Source organism: Oryctolagus cuniculus, chromosome 13 (assembly GCF_964237555.1).
Source record: "Oryctolagus cuniculus chromosome 13, mOryCun1.1, whole genome shotgun sequence".
In the NCBI taxonomy this organism is placed as follows: domain Eukaryota; kingdom Metazoa; phylum Chordata; class Mammalia; order Lagomorpha; family Leporidae; genus Oryctolagus; species Oryctolagus cuniculus.
Genome location: NC_091444.1, coordinates 22,575,351 through 22,594,666, shown reverse-complemented (window position 1 = coordinate 22,594,666; position 19,316 = coordinate 22,575,351). Strand labels below are relative to the sequence as shown.

Sequence of the window (19,316 nt, the reverse complement as noted above, 5' to 3'; positions counted from 1 at the left end):
AAGCTGATCTTCTGTATATTAAGATAATCGAAAATGAATCTTGATGTGAATGGAAGGGGAGAGGGAGTGGGAAAGGGGAGGGTAGTGGGTGGGAGGGACGGTATGTGGGGGAAGCCATTGTAATGCATAAATCGTACTTTGGAAATTTATATTCATTAAATAAAAGTTAAAAAAAAAAAGTCAAAACAACTCTACTTCAAAGGAGATAGTGGGGCAGGCATTTGGCCTAGCAGTTAAGATATCCATGTCTTATGTTGGAATCCTTGGGTTTGATTCCTGACTCCAGATGCCTGCCAGTATCGACACTGGGAGGCAGCAGTGATGGCTCAAATAGTTGGCTTCCTGCCCCCCATTTGGGAGACCTAGATTGAGTTCCCCACTTCTGGCTTTGGCCCTGGCCCCAACTCAGCCCTGGCTGTTGTAGGCATTTCAGGAATAGAATAGCAGATGGGAGATCACTCACTCTCTTTCTCTATCTCTCTCTATTTCACTCACTCACTGTTTCTCTTTGTCTATCTCTAAAAATATACAAAAATAAAGTAAAATAAAAGAAGACAGTACACAGCACATTGTTTAAAAGCAGGGGCAGAGCTGGGAACCAATCCTGTGCCTCTACTAACAAGCTGTTTAACAGGGACTAGTTGCTGGATCTCTCTGACCTTAATTTTCTTCTCTGAAGGATTACAAGAATAATAATCCAACTTCATCAAATTCTTTGAGTGTAACACAAATGAATTTTTCAAAGACCTTAGAATCCTGATAATCATAGACTATTATTTTTAGCTTTTTAGAACATTGTCAAGGAAGATTTTAACTTGAGGTGTCATTTTTGCAAACATAGACAGGAATAAAGGAAATATTTCTTGGTAACTTTTTGCACAGAACATATGAAATATTTGCTTTTTGGTCTTGAGGACTATAACGAGGCTCCTTTCTTGGTAATTCTAGGAATCAATTGCTCTTGACCTCTTTGCTGCTGTGTAGTGGACAAGACTTCACAATAAGGTATACTTCTAGTTCCTTAATTACCTTCTAAGAATACTTGTTAGGACTGCTCATAACCCAGTGAGGTCCTTAGAACTATCAGTTAAAAGCCAGTAAAGCATTTGAACTTGGTGTTTGTTGTTTGTTGGATTACTGGAAATTCCTTCTTATATTCCTACTTATTTGGTAGAGTTGGTGATACTCGGGCAGCCTTCCTTTCTATGTTTTGTTCTGCTTTTCTTTTCCTTCACATTCATTTCACTCTCCTCTCAACCTTATTAAATTACCACCACTTAAATGTTCTCTCAGCCTCATGCATCAATTTTTCATAACAACCCAACATGAAAAAGAAGCAAGACACCTTTGCAGTAATGATCCAGTTGGCTCCAGGTTCCTTGGTCTGAACAGAAAATGAAGGCCTTTCCCACCAACAGGTAGCCAGGGTCACAGGTATAGTTGACAATCATTCCAGGGAGAAAAGGAGCATCATGTCCTCCAGTGTGGTGCCCTCCCTGGATCTTGGGTGGAGGTGGGCATGCTAGGATCAAGTTCCCACACAAACACAAGAAAAGACATTCAGTAAAACAGAAGTATGAATAAACATGCCAACACATCCAATCATATTCATATCTGGCTGTCAGGAGTACATGATAACCTGAGGCAGGCAGGTCACAAGCCACCCACTGTTAGCTGATCAGTCTGTGGAAGACTGATTCTTTAGACCAAGACCTCTCAGCATTTAAACGCAGTCCTTTGTTATCTCTGCCTGTAAACTCTTTCAGACCGGGACACTGCACTGATCTACAAGCTACCAACTCAGTGCTGTTCTGTCTTTCCTGGAGGATGGAGCTCGTGTGGGCAAGCACAGCCACAAATGAGCCTGCGATATCAGGTGCTGTCATTTGAGGACATGCTGATTTATTAAAAGAATGGGCTACAGATGCCCAGAGCATAACATTAACCTCCATTTCTCTGGGACATTCAGTATTGTTACTGAAGAGGTGAAGGGCCAACCAAAAATAGTCAGTGGCTTGACCAAAAAAAAAAAAAAAAAAAAGACAACAAAAAAAACTTGGAAGTCACAAAACTAGTATAAATACCTACATCTGAGTTTCTTGAATTATCAATTCTGAAGTAAAGTATGCCATCAATATGTACTTTTTCTCAGCATACCCAATCTAATAAGAGTATCTTCTTTGGCACTTGTTTTCAGTGTTTGAAAATATTTTCTATACAGTCCGGACCTCTCCAATTTTCTCCATCCACCACCTCCTTACCATCCCATACTCCTCACCCCACAGGAAAAGCCATTAGAATACTTGGTTGTTTACCAACTGGCACCCAGCACAGCACACCAAGACCTCTCTGTCATTCACCTGGGAGATAATTCTGTCTGTGATGTAACAAAGCTATGTTCATCAGCAAAGATGATTATCACTGTAGAAGTCTGGACTTTCTTTCCTGGACATTTAGGATATGTGGAAGTGATACTGACCAACAGGAACAGGAAGTTCACAGCTAGGGGCAGGGTCACTCCAGATCCCATTCCCTTGACTGTCACTCATGCAGCGGATGGTGCTCTTCCCAATGAGGTTGAAGGTCATCCCTCCTTCAGGATGGGGGTCACATGTGTAAGATACTTCTTTTCCATAGGGAATATCTCCCAGAGGAGGTCCTGTGTGTCTCCCATTAAGGATAGCTGGAGGATTTGGACAAAAGATTTCTAGAAAGAAGACAAAAGCATGTCAATCAAGATGACTACAATAATGGTATTCTGTGACAGTGTTTCTTTTAGAAAGAACATAATGAATATGAATGTAATTTAAATCTGTCAGGTTTTTGCTAAGCAGGAACAGAGGTGAGACCTAAATTAGTTTATTTACAGTATCCTTGGATCATTCAGATAGCTAAGTTTTTAATGAATTGGAAAGTAACTTGTCTTTTTAACTATCATTTTTTTTGCCCGCTTTACATCACAAATAGTAAGAGTCCTAGGTAAATAATGGGATACAAGACAAACAAGATTTTTGGCTCTCAGAGATTATAAATTCCAGGGAAATCTCTATGAAATTTGTTAAACATGTACTGTCATCTTCAGAAGATAAAAATGTTCCTTGGTGACTTTAAACAATTATCACCAGTAATAATATTAACATTCAATAATGTCATCAGAATACAAAGATACCTATTAGACTCCTTATACCCAGATTAAATAGATTCAGAGAGTTTTTTGTTTCTTTTTTCTTTCTTTCAAAAAGAGGAAAGCTGTGCTGTCATTTCTTTTTTTTTAAAGATTTGTTTATTTATTGTCGCTCCCCCTCTTTGTGGAGGAACGACACCAGGCCCCTGCGCTGTTCTTTCGTCTGCTCGGCCTTCCCCGGGTTTGCTGCTGGTTCTTCCCGGGTTGGCTACTATCCCTTCCACCTCCGTGGAAGGGCAGTTCCCCCTGGCCACATTCCCCACTTCCGCAGGGGAACGGCACACCGCCGGCCGGCTTTCTCGGGGGCTGCACGGGTGTTCCTTCAGCTAGATGTTCCCCATAGATGTTCCTGGTGCATGCCGTCTCTCTCCTCCTTTATAGTCCTCCTCCGCCAATCCCAACTCGGCTGCCCACACGCCGAGCATGCTGCTCTCCAATCAGGAGCAAGTCCTACAGTTTATTGGTTGAACTGGAGGCACCTGTGTAGAAGCTGTTTACTTCTCTCCCAGCGCCATATTGTGGGAGAGCAGATGCATAGAATAAGTCTTAATTCCAGTAACTCAGTCTAGTCCGGTTGCTCCCCACAATTTATTTATTTGAAAGTCAAAGTTACACAGAGAGAAGAGAGGCAGAGAGAGAGAGGTCTTCCATCTGATGGTTCACTCCCCAGATGGCCGCAATAGCTGGAGCTATGCCGATCTGAAGCCAGGAGCCAGGAGCTTCTTGCAGGTCTCCCATGCGGGTGAGGGGTCCAAGGACTTGGGCCATCCTCTACTGCTTTCCCAGGCCATAGCAGAGAGCTGGACTGGAAGTGGACCAGCCAGGACTTGAACCAGCACCCATATGGGATGCCGGAGCTTCAGGCCAGGGCGTTAACCTGCTGCGCCATAGTGCCAGCCCCCTGTGCTGTCATTTCTTACTGCTTTTAGTATATCTGGAGCAGTTCTTTTCCTTAAACTAATTAAGTGCTTCTAATCTGATGTGGATGTAGGACTAGATACCCAAGTTTATCAGAATTGTGTATATAAACAAAACAAGGGCCTTATTACATCAAATAATGATTGATTTTTCCTATCTGAATTATGTCTATCTATGTTGTCCAAAGTTTACTTATACATTTATTTTCAGCTTTATGTGTTTCTGGAAAGTTGAGTTTGTTTGATACCTGAATTTCCTTTGTATTGAATATTCACATAAAATTATACCATAATACTCAACATCCAAACAGATTCTATCAAGGTATTTTAACAAAAACCAAGTTAAAATGACCACCTTTCAATCATCCAGAAGATGGAATTTTTTGAAATGTCAGGTTGGAACTGTGTTTGGCCTACTGGTTAAGCTGTTAGTTGGGATACTTGCCTCCCATATTGGAGTGCCTGAGTTCAAGACCCTACTTTATTCCTGACTCCAGTTTCCTGCTAATGCAGACTCTGGAAGGCAGCAAATGATAGCTCAAGTCATTGGCTCCCTGTCACCCATATGGAAGACCTGACTTCAGTTCACAGCTTCTGGCTTCACCCTGGCTCAGCCCCAGCCATTATGGGCATTTGGGAAGGGAACCAGAGGATGGGAGCACACTCTCACACTCTCTTTCCCTTAAATAAATAAATAAATAAATAAGTCCAGTTTAAAAAAAAATAAAAAAGGTGTATCTTGCTTTAGTAAACAGAATAGGAAAATCAAATGTCTTGGCATATAAAATGTGTTCTTTATCAAATTCCGAATTCTTGGCATGCTTTATTTCAGCAGTGGTTTGAAAATGTAGGGTCCTTATCATTTCAGATGCTGACTCACCACCCCAACTTCCTGCACACGATAATTTGTCAGAGAATTGTTTTATCTATGACACATCATTCTTTAGCATACTATTTAATATGGCCTACTTTCTCAAAATTTGTTTATTTGTTTTCTTCTCTTTCGTCTGCTTCCCAACTGGAAAATAAACTTCATGAGACCAGGGCCAAGCCTCTCCTGTTTCTGACTCTTTCCACCCCTGGAAAGCCCTGGCACATGGGAAGCTGTTCATCAGTAAATATCACAGGCTAAGCAGCAGATAGAACAAATAATGTAGACAGCTGACGGGGTCAAAGGACATAAAAATTTAAGAGATTGCTCTGTGGTGACAAAACTAAAAAAAAAAAAATGAATAAAGAAAATTTGGTATACCTTTATGTCATCTTCTTCCCCCCACCCAGAAAATTCAACACTGTCATTAAACTAGTGCTTTACAGATTAGAAACATAAAACCATGATCTAGAAGATCTATAAGACCTTCCTTGAAATTCTTTGAGCAAGGAAAAAAATTTTTATTAGCAATTTAGTTAAAGATCCAGATAATAGTCAATCCCATGAAGCATAACACACTGAAAAAAAAAAAAACCCACAAAAAAACAAAAATGAGAGCCAGGTTTCACAGGCATTCTTGCTACTCACGTTCACATATGGGAACACTGCTGTTCCAAAGGCTTTCCATTCCAGCCAAGACACAATGACTGGCAGAGCTGCCCCTTAATCGGAACCTAAAGGAAGAGGAGCATTGGCAAATGGGTGAGTAGCTCTCACTTCCCCCTTCAGCTCTTGAATGTTAGATGCTCAGCTTCCTCACATCTGCCTAGCTACCTTTGCTTCTCAGGTTTAGGCCCAGCTGAAAGTGCCAGTTCAGTAGCTGGTAGAAACTCAACGGCCAAGTTATTCTGAAGAAGCACAGCATTCTATGAATGGTAAAGCAATTACAGCTCATGTGCTTAATTGTCACACAGACTTCATTGTCCACTTTCATCTATGGAAGACGCTGAACACTGAACCAGGTTTCTCTTTGTGCACACGACCATTCCCTTCCAAGGTCATCTCTCACTGATGGCCCCCGACATCCACTTACTCCCAGGAATGGGTCGTGAGGAAGCACAGCTCTTGATTTTGGTGAGCAAAGCAGAGAACATCTGGAAAGACAACAGGCAATGTTCTATTGCTGGTGCATTTGTAACGGGCCAGAAGAAGGCTCGCAGAAAAATATTGAGCCAAATGTTCTAGGAAAAAAATGCAGGGGGTGGGTGCAGTGGGGAGAGGCAGAGTCTTTGCCTCCCTGAAATGCCTAGATATTATCGGGTCACATGTCCTTCTGAAATTGTTCTGAATTAAGAAATCATTGGGCAGTAGACCAAAGATCTCTTGGAAATTATTAAAAATAGATGCTTGAGTGGCCAATCATGTTGCCTCCCACAGACAGATAGTACATACCTTCCAGAATAGCCGACTGACATAGAGGACTAATGATATTCCTTAAAACATTAATATCGCTGGCACCGCGGCTCACTTGGCTAATCCTCCGCCTGTGGTGCCAGCACCCTGGGTTCTAGTCCCGGTTGGGGCACCAGATTCTTCCAGTCCAGCTCTCTGCTGTGGCCTGGGAAGGCAGTGGAGGATGGCTCAAGTCCTTGGGCCCTGCACCCGCATGGGAGACCAGGAAGAAGCACCTGGCTCCTTGCTTTGGATCAGCACAGCGCGCCAGCCATAGCGGCTACTTGGGGGGTGAACCAACAGAAGGAAGACCTTTCTCTCTGTCTCTCTCTCTCACTAACTCTGCCGGTCAAAAGAAATTAATATCAAAGATTATGATCCCAGTGTTACAGCCTTCACTGAAATGAAGAAGCATGATTGGATGAAACATGCTATCCATGCACTGTTATAATTCTGTTATTGGCTGGGAGTGTTTAAAAGATGTATTTATTCATTTGAAAGGCAGGATGACAGAGAAAGAGAGATCAATCTATCTTCCATCTGCTAGTTCACTCCCCAAATTCCCATAATGGTGTAGGGTGGACCGGCATAAAACCAAGAGCTCCATCTAGGTCTTCCGTGTGGGAGGCAGAAACCCAGGTACTTGGGCCATCAACTGCTGCCTCCAGACACTCTAGGAGGAAGATGTATTGGAAGTGCAGAACAGCTGGGACTAGAACCAGGCACTCTGATATGGGCTGCAAGTATCCCAAGAGGCAGCTTAACTGCTTTGCCACAACACCAACCCCAACAATCAACAGACTGGCGTTACTGACTTACCATAGTGCAGACAAATTTTGTTTTCTTCATCAAAACTCTTTCCTGGCAAACCTTTAATATACGTTTTAGGTCTCTAAATAACAATTTAACAATTCATTTCAAATTCTAACCCAAATTCAAGAGCAGAGACTATACCTGTGTTTGTACTTGACACTTAATTATGTGTGCCATGGAGTCTCCACCTTTATTTCAAAATGTTAATCTTCATGGAAACTTCTTTTCCATTAGGGCATTAGTCTCCTTTTTGCATTAATCCCTGAACTCAACAGTCACTATCCAACACTCAGTATCTGCTCTCTACTACAGTTCTTACTCACCCTTCATCACAAATGAAGGTCACTTTTGCCCCAAGCTGGAGATTAAGTGGACGTACCACACGGCCATTGGGCAGTTGGTCCAGGAAGTCATCGCATGATCTCACTAGGAAGAAAGAAAAACAGGAGTAAGACTGCAGTGTGAAGGGCAAAGAGATTGATCTGGTAGCCAGACCAGAATCGAGGCATTTGCACATGTCGGGGACAGGGCGCCAGTCTCCTTGGAGTGTACAGCACGGAGAAGCATCCCCTCCAAGGTGGTAGCTGGGCTCACAGATGTAGATCACTTCCCACCTAGTGGGAAAACATCATTTTGCTTAGCGTGCACTCACCATGCAGGATTTCTGAAGGTGTCTGACATGCTCCATAAAGGACAGATCCAAAGTACTTTTTAATTATGGTCTGTGCCCAAAGCTGACAGTGCTCCTGGCTTAAAAATTATAATTGCAGAGTAAACCTGTAGATGTTAGAGCAAAAGTTCTAGTAGTTCAGTATTCAGGTTTTACTGACAAGGAAGCTAAGGATGCAGAGCAGAGCTCACAAACACCTTGTCTGTGTTTTTTTTTTTCTGCTGAAACGTGCTCCTAAGACCTCAGGGCTTTCAGGTTCTGGCTGGTTAGTACACAGCTGTCAGTGCTGGTGGCTCGTCCAGCCTTTTAGTCTTCATTTAGGACAACAACAAGGGAAGCTTTTGTACAAGCCTCATCTAAGAGACTTCTAGCCTGCTGTGCAGTCAGTCACAAAGTCCCTTCATTTCCCCAGTTAGTCTTTCCACTACCACATGGCTCAGCTGGAAACTTCCTTTCTGTCCCTCCCCAGTTCTGATTCCTCCCACTCCACTGCCATGCCAGCCATGTCAGCACAAGACCAGAGAAGCCAATGAGAACAAAATCCCTTAAAGGAAAATGAGCAAACTACAGTCTTTGTAGTGAGAGAACGTATTGCTTAGAGAATCCTTTGATTCAGATTTTGGCTGTATCCATACATACATTGCCCAATTGGTGTGTGCTCAGGGCACCAGCATGCCATTGAGCCTTGATCTGAACCACAGATAATTGAAAAAACAAAACAAAACAAACAAAAAAAAAAAACAGAACACGAAGATATTTGGATTTGAGCAAAGCATTTCTTCTTTCTGAGCCTGTTTTTTTTTTTTTTTATTTGTTTGCTTGTTTTAGCAATAACATGGAAGGAGCTGGAACAGAATGATTGGCATCCAAGGCCTTTTTAATCCAATGCTAGCATTTTGGTTGCCATGGCTCTTCATCTGCCTACTGACCTCCATGCAGTGATGGAGATAGGATCATTTTATTATGCTTTATTGTTTGTCACGTATTTCAGTACACGTTATCTTTGGGTCTGGAGCAAGAAGGCTCTTGAATTAATAGATCTTGCTCTCTTTTTCACTAGCCCTTTGACCTTGAAAAATTTATTTCACATCGGCAAGACTCAGTTTTCTAAAGGTAAAATGAAGATCAGAATAGTTGCTACCTCATATATTTGCTGTATTAAGGCATATAAAATATGTAATATAGACATAGAATAAACCATTGTTTTATTATTACCAGATATAAAACATAGAGCTAGTATTACATGCATTATTGTTTATTCCAGTTTCATAGCTCTTGTATACACACACACACACACACACACACACATGTGCTTATTGCTTCTATAATTTCAATGCCTACCATTTATACTCCCTTGTAGCCCCTGGCAACAGTCTCAGAGGATCAGACTCACCCCTGGAGCAGCGTGGCAGCTCAGGTCCCCATCTGTTGTTGGCGTAGCACTGCACAGTGTTGGACCCTTTCATGACAAAGCCAGGCTGACATTTAAATCTCACGATCTCATTGATCAAAAATAAACTCCTATTTCCTGTGACTCTTACTCCATTTTCAACTTCTGGAGCTGTGCATTTATTAGTAGAAATACACTGAGGAGGAGGGCTGTTCCAAACACCGAGATGACCGTCTTTGCTGGTACAATATATTGATTGTTCTCCCACAAGGTCAAACACCTTTTCTCCACCTGGCCCAGTGTGGCACTGGTAAGTCACCACCATTCCATAGGGAAAAAATGTTCCATTGTAGCTGTAGAAGGTTCCATTGGATATGACTGGAGGTGGCTCACAAGATATAGCTGGGGAAAGGGAGAGTATGGTAAACAGAAGCTTATTTATTTATTTTTCACTATGAATTATTTTACTGTGGATTTAAATAACAAATAACAAAGAACCAAATGACTTCCTAAACTGTGGCTAATTATAATACTGTCATTTTCTTCTAATGCTTGCTAATAATCATATTTTTAACATAGCTGAGATGTACATGTGTGTGATGTGAATTTTGTTTATAATAAATAATTCGTGTGAAAATCCCGTCCCCTGTATTATTACAGTTTACATATTTGTGATTTTAAGTGGATAAGCTATGTGATTTTTGTCATAGATTTTTAAGGTATTTACCTACTGCTGTATTATTTTTTATCATTTTTTTAATGTTTAAGTATATATGTATGTATTTATCTACTTATCTTTAATTATTTGAAAAGTACAACAGAGAGAGGGATCTTTCAGCTGCTGGTTCACTCCCCAGATACAACAACTGAGGTTGGGCAAGGCTGTAGATAGAAGCCTGGAACTCCATCCTGGTCTCCCAGTGGTGGCAGGGACTCAAGTACTTAAGGATCACCTACTACTTCCCTGGATGCCATTAGCAGGAAGCTGGATGGAAACAGAGTAGCTGGGACTCAAACTAGGTACTCTGATATGGGATGCAGGCATCCCAAGTGGCAGCTTAACAGGCTGTGTCACCATGTCCACCCCTTTTAATTGGTTATTAAAGAATATCTTTGCAGGTTAAATACACTGCCTCTGGTATTGCTTATCAAGAAAAAGAGAGAAGAAAATATAAAAGATAAGGCATGAAAAGTGAAATAACCACAAAATCAGGGATAATGAGATGAACACCATGTGTTAGGATTTGAATATAGTCCTGTCTCCCCTCCAGTGTGGTAGTTTAATCCCCAATGTCATATGTTAACGGTGTTAAGAAGGTGGAAATGTTATCTGAGTAAGGTGTTTAAGGTGGAACTCCCATGACTGAGTCCTGGGAGAGAGTGACAAACACACACAGACCCACATGCATGTTCCCTGTCTCTGCCAACCCATTGCCATCAAGTGACACAGCCAAGGGAGGCTCTTATGAGAGCCTGAGCCATGCTATCCGGGCTTTCAGCCTCCAGACTGTAAGCTAGATAAACCCCTTTTCTTTACAACTTAGCCTGCCTCAGTTATTTCATTGTAGTAATGAGAACCTAACTAATCTACTATGTTCAATAATAAGATAATGTCGAAAACATGGGTAAAAGTGACTGTACACATGCACACATATCAGCAATGTTGACTCTGAGTGATTATTGACCTATAGACATATTAATGGGATAATTTTTCACAGGGAAAACCCCCAAGCCAAGAAAAAATTTTATAGTAAACTGATAATTCCTTTGCCACTTGAATTTCTTCAGAGGATTTAAATAAAGTAAGCACCTTATATAGTTTCTCATTCATGTTTTGGAATCTTTAAAAGTCCATTATTTCAGCCAGCGCCGTGGCTCAATAGGCTAATCCTCCGCCTTGCGGCACCGGCACACCGGGTTCTAGTCCTGGTCGGGGTGCCGGATTCTGTCCCGGTTGCCCCTCTTCCAGGCCAGCTCTCTGCTGTGGCCAGGGAGTGCAGTGGAGGATGGCCCAAGTGCTTGGGCCCTGCACCCCATGGGAGACCAGGAGAAGTACCTGGCTCCTGCCATTGGATCAGCGCGGTGCGCCAGCCGCGGTGCGCCAGCCGCAGCGCACCAGCTGCGGCGGCCATTGGAGGGTGAACCAACGGCAAAGGAAGAGCTTCCTCTCTGTCTCTCTATCTCTCTCACTGTCTGCTCTTTCTGTCAAAAAAAAAAAAAAAAAGTATACTAGACTGCCAGTGTATCTCTTGGTCATTAGCCTTCCAGAAGTTTGTTCCCATCAACTCTGAGTGTGCTGCTGATTTCTTCATGGCCTTAGCACTCTGCCAATTTGCAATCATTCTTCCATGTTCCTCAAAGTTTTGGAGGTTCATTTTAAAGTTTCACATGGGAAAGATAGAGATCAATCAAGAATGAACACAAAGGAAGATTAGACCTCAAAATGGCTAGAGTATGGGGACACTGCTAAGAACTTTAAGATCTCTTATTATTTGGAATCAGAATATTAAGGAAGGGAGTAGCTCAATTTTTGGAATTGTGACATGTAAGAATTGGGAAAGACAGATATAATTTGGTATATCATCTTTAAAATTTACTCACAAAGGAGAGTGACCCTTATACTGGAGAGAGTTGACTATCAGCCTAGGAAAGTAGAGCTATTTTGTCTGAGTTCAAGTCCACTTTCAGATAATTCACCCTCTAAGATAAGGAAAAGCCAAGAAGACCTGAAGAGTGTAAATTCTATTTTCAAGTATCTGAGCAGCTGCATTGTACAAGACTTTGTAACTCCAGGAATAAGCAGGATCAAATGGAAATATATGGGAGGGGGGTTGAATATTTCAACTCACTCTCACAGATAGGTGCCTCCTTATCCCATGCCACGCTACTGCCCAAGAGGAGACAAGCAGCAGTTGGGGAACCAACAAGGCGATACCTAAAACAAAGCATGAACAATGATTATACTCTATACCTATTATGCACTCAAGTTACCATTTGGAAAATAATGAGTAGATATCACAAATTGCAGGACAGATTACAGCATGCCAGGCCTCAGAAGGAAGGAATTCCAACTCCATCTGCAAATGAGTCCCACATTTCTTAGGACAAGTTTCACGTTTTACCTCCAATCCATCTTTATTCATAGTCCCTCGCAGCTGAATGAGGCATTTCCCTTATTCATCAGTAGGCATTTTGGTACTTATTTTTCACAGGTGTACTTCCATCCAGGAAATGACAAGCTCCTTGATTAGCAAGGAACCTGTCTCATGGAAATACATAACACTCAATAGCTTGTAGCCTAGAGATCCTCACACATGGAGCGCATAAGCAGCCCCTTTTGGGGGACGAAAGGAATGATGTTTTATCCTGAAGAGTCAGAGAATGAGGGCCAGAGACAATAGCTAAACATCTTCACATTTTAAAGGTAAAACACGGGGATAGTCGCCCACACTGCTGTAAAACCATACAGAGTAGGCCACAACATTTGGAATATTTCCTTATTTATTTTTTAGGATATCTACAATGTTACTATGAGAAACATCACTAAAAACACTAAGCTAAGCTATTCGTGTGTTCTGGTACACAGGAGGGAGAAATCTGTAGAAAAGCGAGCAGCCAAAGTGCAATGCCTTGTAACAACGAGGCAGTTACTGGAACAGTGAAACACTCTTGCCTTTGGTCATTTAAGACGTGTGATCAGAGCAGTGACCATTAGTAGCAGACTGCTGACGTCATCCACAGTGTCACCTTTCCTCTCTTTCATTAGTAATGGAGGCCTCTATTTTGCACCAGCCTTTTAGCCACCTGCGATGAAGACTTCATTTCTCACCTTCCCTTACAGCGAGCTATGGATACTTCCAGCAGATGGAAGTGGAGTGTTCCTGTGCATCTCCTGGAAAGTGTCTCTAAAGGGACTGCTGCCCTTTTCTTCCTCTTCTCCAGCTGGAATCTGGGCCCTGAGATGGAACAGACTCTCATTTTCATAGAATCAGAGTAACAACATTGAAGGAACCCAGGTTTCTATGGGTTGCGTATGAGCACTGGACTCATTGCCATTATGGTTTTTTTTTTTTTCATTTTTTAATTTTTCCTTTTGATTTTTTTTCTTTTTTGTTGCTTTCATGGTTTTTTAACTGGGACAGAAAGAAACCACTGTCCCAACATCCTATTATTTGACTTTTTTTGGTATTTCACAGCTGACTCTATCTTAGCCCTTCCTGAAACAGTGACATAAATCTGAGGGAGCTGTCTGAGGCCACCAGGGGCAGTGGATGTTTCTCCAGACACAGTGAATCACTTCTGTGGTCAGGCAGCAGCTGAATTTTAGTTATGGCTAACTTATTCAGTATTGGCTATGTGAAAAGATCTTTTCAAGTGTGCCAAAAAGCCTTAAAAATCGGTTCAAACAGGCTGAGGACCACTGAATAAAATATGACAATTCTCCAGCATGTGTGGATCTCTCTGCCTCTCACCCTTCAAAAACTTCCCTAGGAACACAGGCCCATGGGTGCCCCCTAACTTTTGACCTTATAGAGGTTGTTCTTATACGCTGAAGAAGGTTCCAGACTAGGTATGGTGGCAGAAACACAGTGACATCAGAGATGAAAAAGGGAATGTAACAACAGATACCGCCGAAATAAAAAGAGTCATCAGAAATTACTACAAAGAATTGTATGCCAGCAGTCAGGGAAATCTGTCAGAAATGGATAGATTCCTGGACACATACAACCTACCTAAATTGAACCATGAAGACATAGAAAACCTAAACAGACACATAACCGAGTCAGAAATTGAATCAGTAATAAAGGCCCTCCCAACAAAGAAAAGCCCAGGACTGAATGGATTCACTGCTGAATTCTACCAGACATTTAAAGAAGAACTAACTCCAATTTTTCTCAAACTATTCAGAACAATTGTCACTGATCAGGGAGAACATATGATATTTGTCCCTTTGGGACTGGCTTATTTCACTCAGCATGATGTTTTCCAGATTCCTCCATTTTGTTGCAAATGACCAGATTTCTCTCTCTCTCTCTCTTTTTTTTTTTTTTTTTTTTTTTTTACAATTATTCTTAGGTGTTTAACTGAAAAGTGATCCTTGTTAAATATAAGAGTGGGAATAAGAGGGGGAGGAGATGTACAGTTTGGCACGTGCTCACTCAGACTTACCCCTAATGGTAGAATTAGAAACGTGCCAGGGGATTCCAATTCAATCCCATCAAGGTGGCATGTACCAAGGCCATCTTACTAGTCAAAGTGATCGGTTTAAGTTCATAATTGATCATGATGATAGGATTGAGTATCAAAGGGATCACATAAACAAGACTAGTGTCTGCTGATACTGACTGATAGAATTAAAAAGGAAAGAACGATCCAACATGGGAAGCGGGATACACAGCAGACTCACAGATGGCAAATGTCCTAAACAACACTCTGGCCTCAGAATCAGTCCTTAAGGCATTCAGATCCGACTAAAAAGCCCATGAGAGTTTCTTAGGCATGCAAAGCCAAGAAACTGTGGCAAAAAAAAAAATAACCTAAATGAAAGATGTCTGTGAGTGAGATCCCAGTGGAAAGAATGGGCCATCAGAGAAGGAGGTATGTTTCTCTGAAGGGAGGAGAGAACTTCCACTTTGACTATGGCCTTGCCTAAATAAGATCAGAGTTTGTGAACTCAAGAGGCTTCCATAGCCTTGGCAGCTCATGACAAGAGCCTTGGGTGATTACTGACGTCATAAATAAGAGTGTCAATTGTTAAATCAACAACGGGAGTCAACTCTGCACCTACTCCCCACGTAGGATCTCTGTCCTTAATGTGATGTACTATGCGAATTAATGGTAAAACTGCTACTCAAACAGTCCTCTATACTTTGTGTATCTGTGTGGGTACAGTATAGTATGTTGAAATCTTTACTTAGTATATACTAAGTTGATCTTCTGTATATAAAGATAATTGAAAATGAATCTTGACAAAGAATGGGATGGGAGAGGGAGTTGGAGATGGCATGGTTGTGGGTGGGAAGGAGGTTATGGGGGGAAAAGGCACTATAATCCGAAAGTTGTACTTTGGGAATTTATATCTATTAAATAAAAGTTGAAAAAAGTAATCCTGTTTTTAATTTACAAGTATTAATTTTATACATTTATGGAGTACAACATAACAGTTTGTATCGTGGAATGATTAAATCAAGTGGATTAACGCATTCATCATCTTCCATATCATTTTTTTCATGGTGAGAACACTTAAAATCTACTCTTTTAGCAATTTTGAAATACAGCAATGCATTACTCCTCACTATAGTCACTGGGCTGTGCAACAAATCTAACGTGCTCTGCCTGTCTAATTAGGCCTTTGTGCCCTTGGCCCACCTCTCCCCATCCCCTGCTCCCACTCCTTGATCCTGCTAACTGCCATCCTACTCTCTACTATTATGAGTTTGGGTCTTTTTAGATTCCACCTATGACTGAGATCTAAATCCTTTGTTGAAATTTGTGCCTGCATTATTTCACAGGGACTATTTTTGAAGATACTATAAGACACGAACATGCTCCAGCAGTGATTGTGTTATACTTTCTGAAAAGACGTCCATTCCTTCACTGAAGTCTATAAAAGGCTTCAATAAAGAGGTTAGGCTCCTTCCTGAAGACCCCCACTCTAAAAATAAATGTCTTCCATACATGACAGAGTTGTCTTATCTATATTCAATCCCCACTAATTCTCCAAGTAGTTTCCCAAACAAATGCAGTTCTTTTCCTAAAAGAATAAAATTTTAACATCTTCAGATATGTTTTAAGTCAGATGACTCATATCAGACATGGTTTTAAAACCTTTTTAAATAATTACGAATTATATTGTGAAACTTTCCTAATTATATATTACTCTGTAACATCAGTTTTAGCAGTTGCTTGTTGGTTATTACCTGGGTGGACTGTAACTCATATAACAAATTCCTTATTCTTAGAAATTAAAGTGGCTTTTCATTTAGATGGTTAGAAAAAAACACTACAGTGCATATTCTTGTACATAAGAAAAGAAGTGAAGGGCCAGCGCTGTGCTATAGAGGGAAAGCTGCCACCTGCAGTGCCAGCATCCCATATGGGTGCTAGTTCGAGTCCCGACTGCTCCACTTCCGATCTAGCTCTCTTCTATGGCCTGAGAAAGCAGCAGAAGATGGCCCAAATCCTTAGGCCCCTGTACCCATGTGGGAGACCTGGAGGAAGCTCCTGGCTCCTGACTTCAGATTGGTGCAGCTCCAGCCGTTGCAGCCAACTGGGAAGTGAACCAGTGGATAGAAGTCCTTTCTCTCTCTCTCTCCCTCTCTGTGTGTGTCTATGTCTCTGTAACTCTACCTTTCAAATAAAGAAATAAATCTTTAAAAACAAAAAGAAGTGAGATGAGAGCTTCGATGACTACAAAGAAAATTTGAGAATTCAGATTTCATATCTACACAAGAGAAAAGATTTGTGGATTTGGGTGAAGGGCTGTGCACGGGGTTATTGCCAAATTGCCCTCCACAAAACTGACCATGACCTACATAAGGCATGCAGTGACCCTTCTCTGATGCCAAATTGCCTCCCATAAAACTCTGACCATGAACTACATAAAGCATGGCAGTGACCCTTCTCTGAATCCAAACTAAGAGGCAAAAATGGCATTCCATTCTTAAAGTATGTTTCTCATGTTACAAGTGAAGCTAAACTCATATACTCATTTGACTATTTCCATTTTCTTTTGTAAATTATTTGTAATTTTTGCTAATTTTCTATTTAAGTATTTGTCTTGTTATTATTGTTGTGTAAAAACTATTTCTATATTTTTACATGTAGAAAAGTTTATTTTTAATTATTTAGCTTTACCAATCTTGTCCATAGAAATTTTCCTGTAGGGGTCTCACATCAGAAACACATCTGATGGGGGCTGGCGCCGTGGCTCACTTGGTTAATTCTCCATTTGCGGCGCCGGCATCCCAGATGGGCTCCGGGTTCTAGTCCCGGTTGCTCCTCTTCCAGTCCAGCTCTCTGCTGTGGCCTGGGAGGGCAGTGGAGGATGGCCCAAGTGCTTGGGCCCCTGCACCCCATGGGAGACTAGGAAGAAGCACCTGGCTCCTGGCTTCGGATCTGTGCAGCACTGGCCATGGTGGCCATTTGGGGAGTGAACCAACAGAAGGAAGACCTTTCTCTCTGTCTCTCTCTCTCACTGTAACTCTACCTGTCAAATAAAAAAGAAAGAAAGAAAGAAAGAAAGAAAGAAAGAAAGAAAGAAAGAAAGAAAGAAAGAAAGAAAGAAAGAAAGAAAGAAAGAAAGAAAGAAAGAAAGAAAGAAAGAAAGAAAGAAAGAAAGAAAGAAAGACATCTGACTAAATATTCATCTAGCACTTTTATTTTCTTTTTAGCATTTAATCTTTAACATACACGGACTTTGCTCTGATATCTGAGGTGAGGCAAGGATCTAACTTTATCTTTTTGGATATTTACCCTGTGAACAAATAATTCCAGTTTTCTATGTCTTAAAATGTAATTTTATAATTTTTTAAAAAGATTAATTATTTATTTGAAAGGCAGAGTTACAGAGAGGCAGAGGCAGAGAAAGAGAGGAATTCCATCTCCTGGTTCATTCCCCAAATGGTCACAATGGCCAGAGCTGTGCCGATCCGAAGCCAGGAGCCTGGAGCTTCTTCTTGGTCTCCCACGTGGGTGCAGGAGCCCAAGAACTTGGGCCATCTTCCACTGCTTTCCCAGGCACACTAGCAGGGAGCTGGATTGGAAGAAGAGCAGCCAGTACTCAAACAGGCACCCATATAGGATGCCAGCACTGCAGGTGGCAGCTATACCCACTATGCCACAGTGGTGGCCCACTTTTATCATTTTTAATTTCATTCAAAACTTACATGTATTTCCTGGGTTTCACATTTTGCTCTATTAATCTGTATCCCTGTTCATTCATTGTGTCAATTATTTTATTTATTTTATTTTTTAAAACATAGCGGTGAGAGTGATATTTAGCTTAGTAGGTAACATGCCTGCCTTCCTTACCAGAGTACCTGGGTTCAGTTCCTGGCTCTGGCTCCTGACTCCAGCTTCCTGCCAATGCAGTCCCTACTAGGCAACAGTAATGGCTCAGCTAATTGAATTCCTGCCGCCCCTGTGGGAGACCTGGACTGCATTCTCAGCTCTTGGTTCTGCCCTGGCCTTTCCCCAGACATCATGAGCATTTGGGAATTAACCCGGCAGATGGGAGTGCACACTCTCTCTCTGCCTCTTAAATAAATATTTATTCTTTTAAAAAAAGAAGAAAAATAAAATATAAGAGTACTTCATAAAGTTCCTGGAAAATGGAATTAAAAGATAAGTTCATTTTGGTGCAAAATAAATTTGAAATCCAAGCATAATCTTTTCATAATATACATTTCCATAAATTTTTTAAGTACTTCATACATTTACAGCACTTCTATTATGTAATATATTCTGGTACCAACATGCCCTCCCTCTTGTTATTATTTCAGGAAATTCTACTAATGAGTCTCACAACATTTATAATCATCTGTCAGATTAAAAAATACTATTGGAAATCTGATTGAAATTCCATTAAATTTGCTTATTAATTAATGGATAGCTAACGTCTCCACCACATTAAATAAAATTTTATATTCTGCATTTATTCAAGCATTTTATGTCCCCCCAAAAGCTTTAAATCTCCTACTTTTAAGTCTTACATATTTATTATTAATTTTCTATCCAGATGATTTTGTTGTTATTGTGAATTGTATTTTTCCCCATTTTGTTCCACGTGGTTAGGCAAAGTACTTGAATAGAAATTTCTCCAAAGAAGATATATAAATGGGCAAACCACATGAAAAGATCCTCAAAATTGGTGAAATGCAAATAAAACTAACTTCATATCTATTGGGATGGTTATTATGGTTTTTTTTTTTTTTTAATAAAAAAAAACAAATTGTTGGTGAGGATGTGGAGAAACACTTGTATACACTGCTGAAAGGAACGCACATGGTGCGGATCTT

At 41.0% G+C, this 19,316-nt stretch overlaps 1 protein-coding gene and 1 long non-coding RNA gene across 6 annotated transcripts in view; one reads left to right on the top strand and one right to left on the bottom strand.

Annotated features, from left to right (window-relative positions):
• Positions 1–19,316, top strand: part of LOC103350988 (uncharacterized) — a 185,713-nt gene that overhangs the window by 28,383 nt on the left and 138,014 nt on the right. The window lies entirely within an intron of this gene.
• The window catches only part of CR1 (complement C3b/C4b receptor 1 (Knops blood group)), a 101,478-nt gene that overhangs the window by 28,288 nt on the left and 53,874 nt on the right, over positions 1–19,316 (bottom strand). For all 3 annotated transcript variants that reach the window (XM_070055211.1, XM_017347820.3, XM_070055212.1), the window contains 6 exons: positions 12,147–12,232; positions 9,301–9,699; positions 7,561–7,663; positions 5,621–5,706; positions 2,480–2,707; positions 1,346–1,522 (listed from right to left, as the gene is read on the bottom strand). In XM_070055211.1, coding sequence (XP_069911312.1) covers positions 1,346–1,522; positions 2,480–2,707; positions 5,621–5,706; positions 7,561–7,663; positions 9,301–9,699; positions 12,147–12,232 — 1,079 coding nt within the window. The remainder of the gene's footprint in view (positions 1–1,345; positions 1,523–2,479; positions 2,708–5,620; positions 5,707–7,560; positions 7,664–9,300; positions 9,700–12,146; positions 12,233–19,316) is intronic.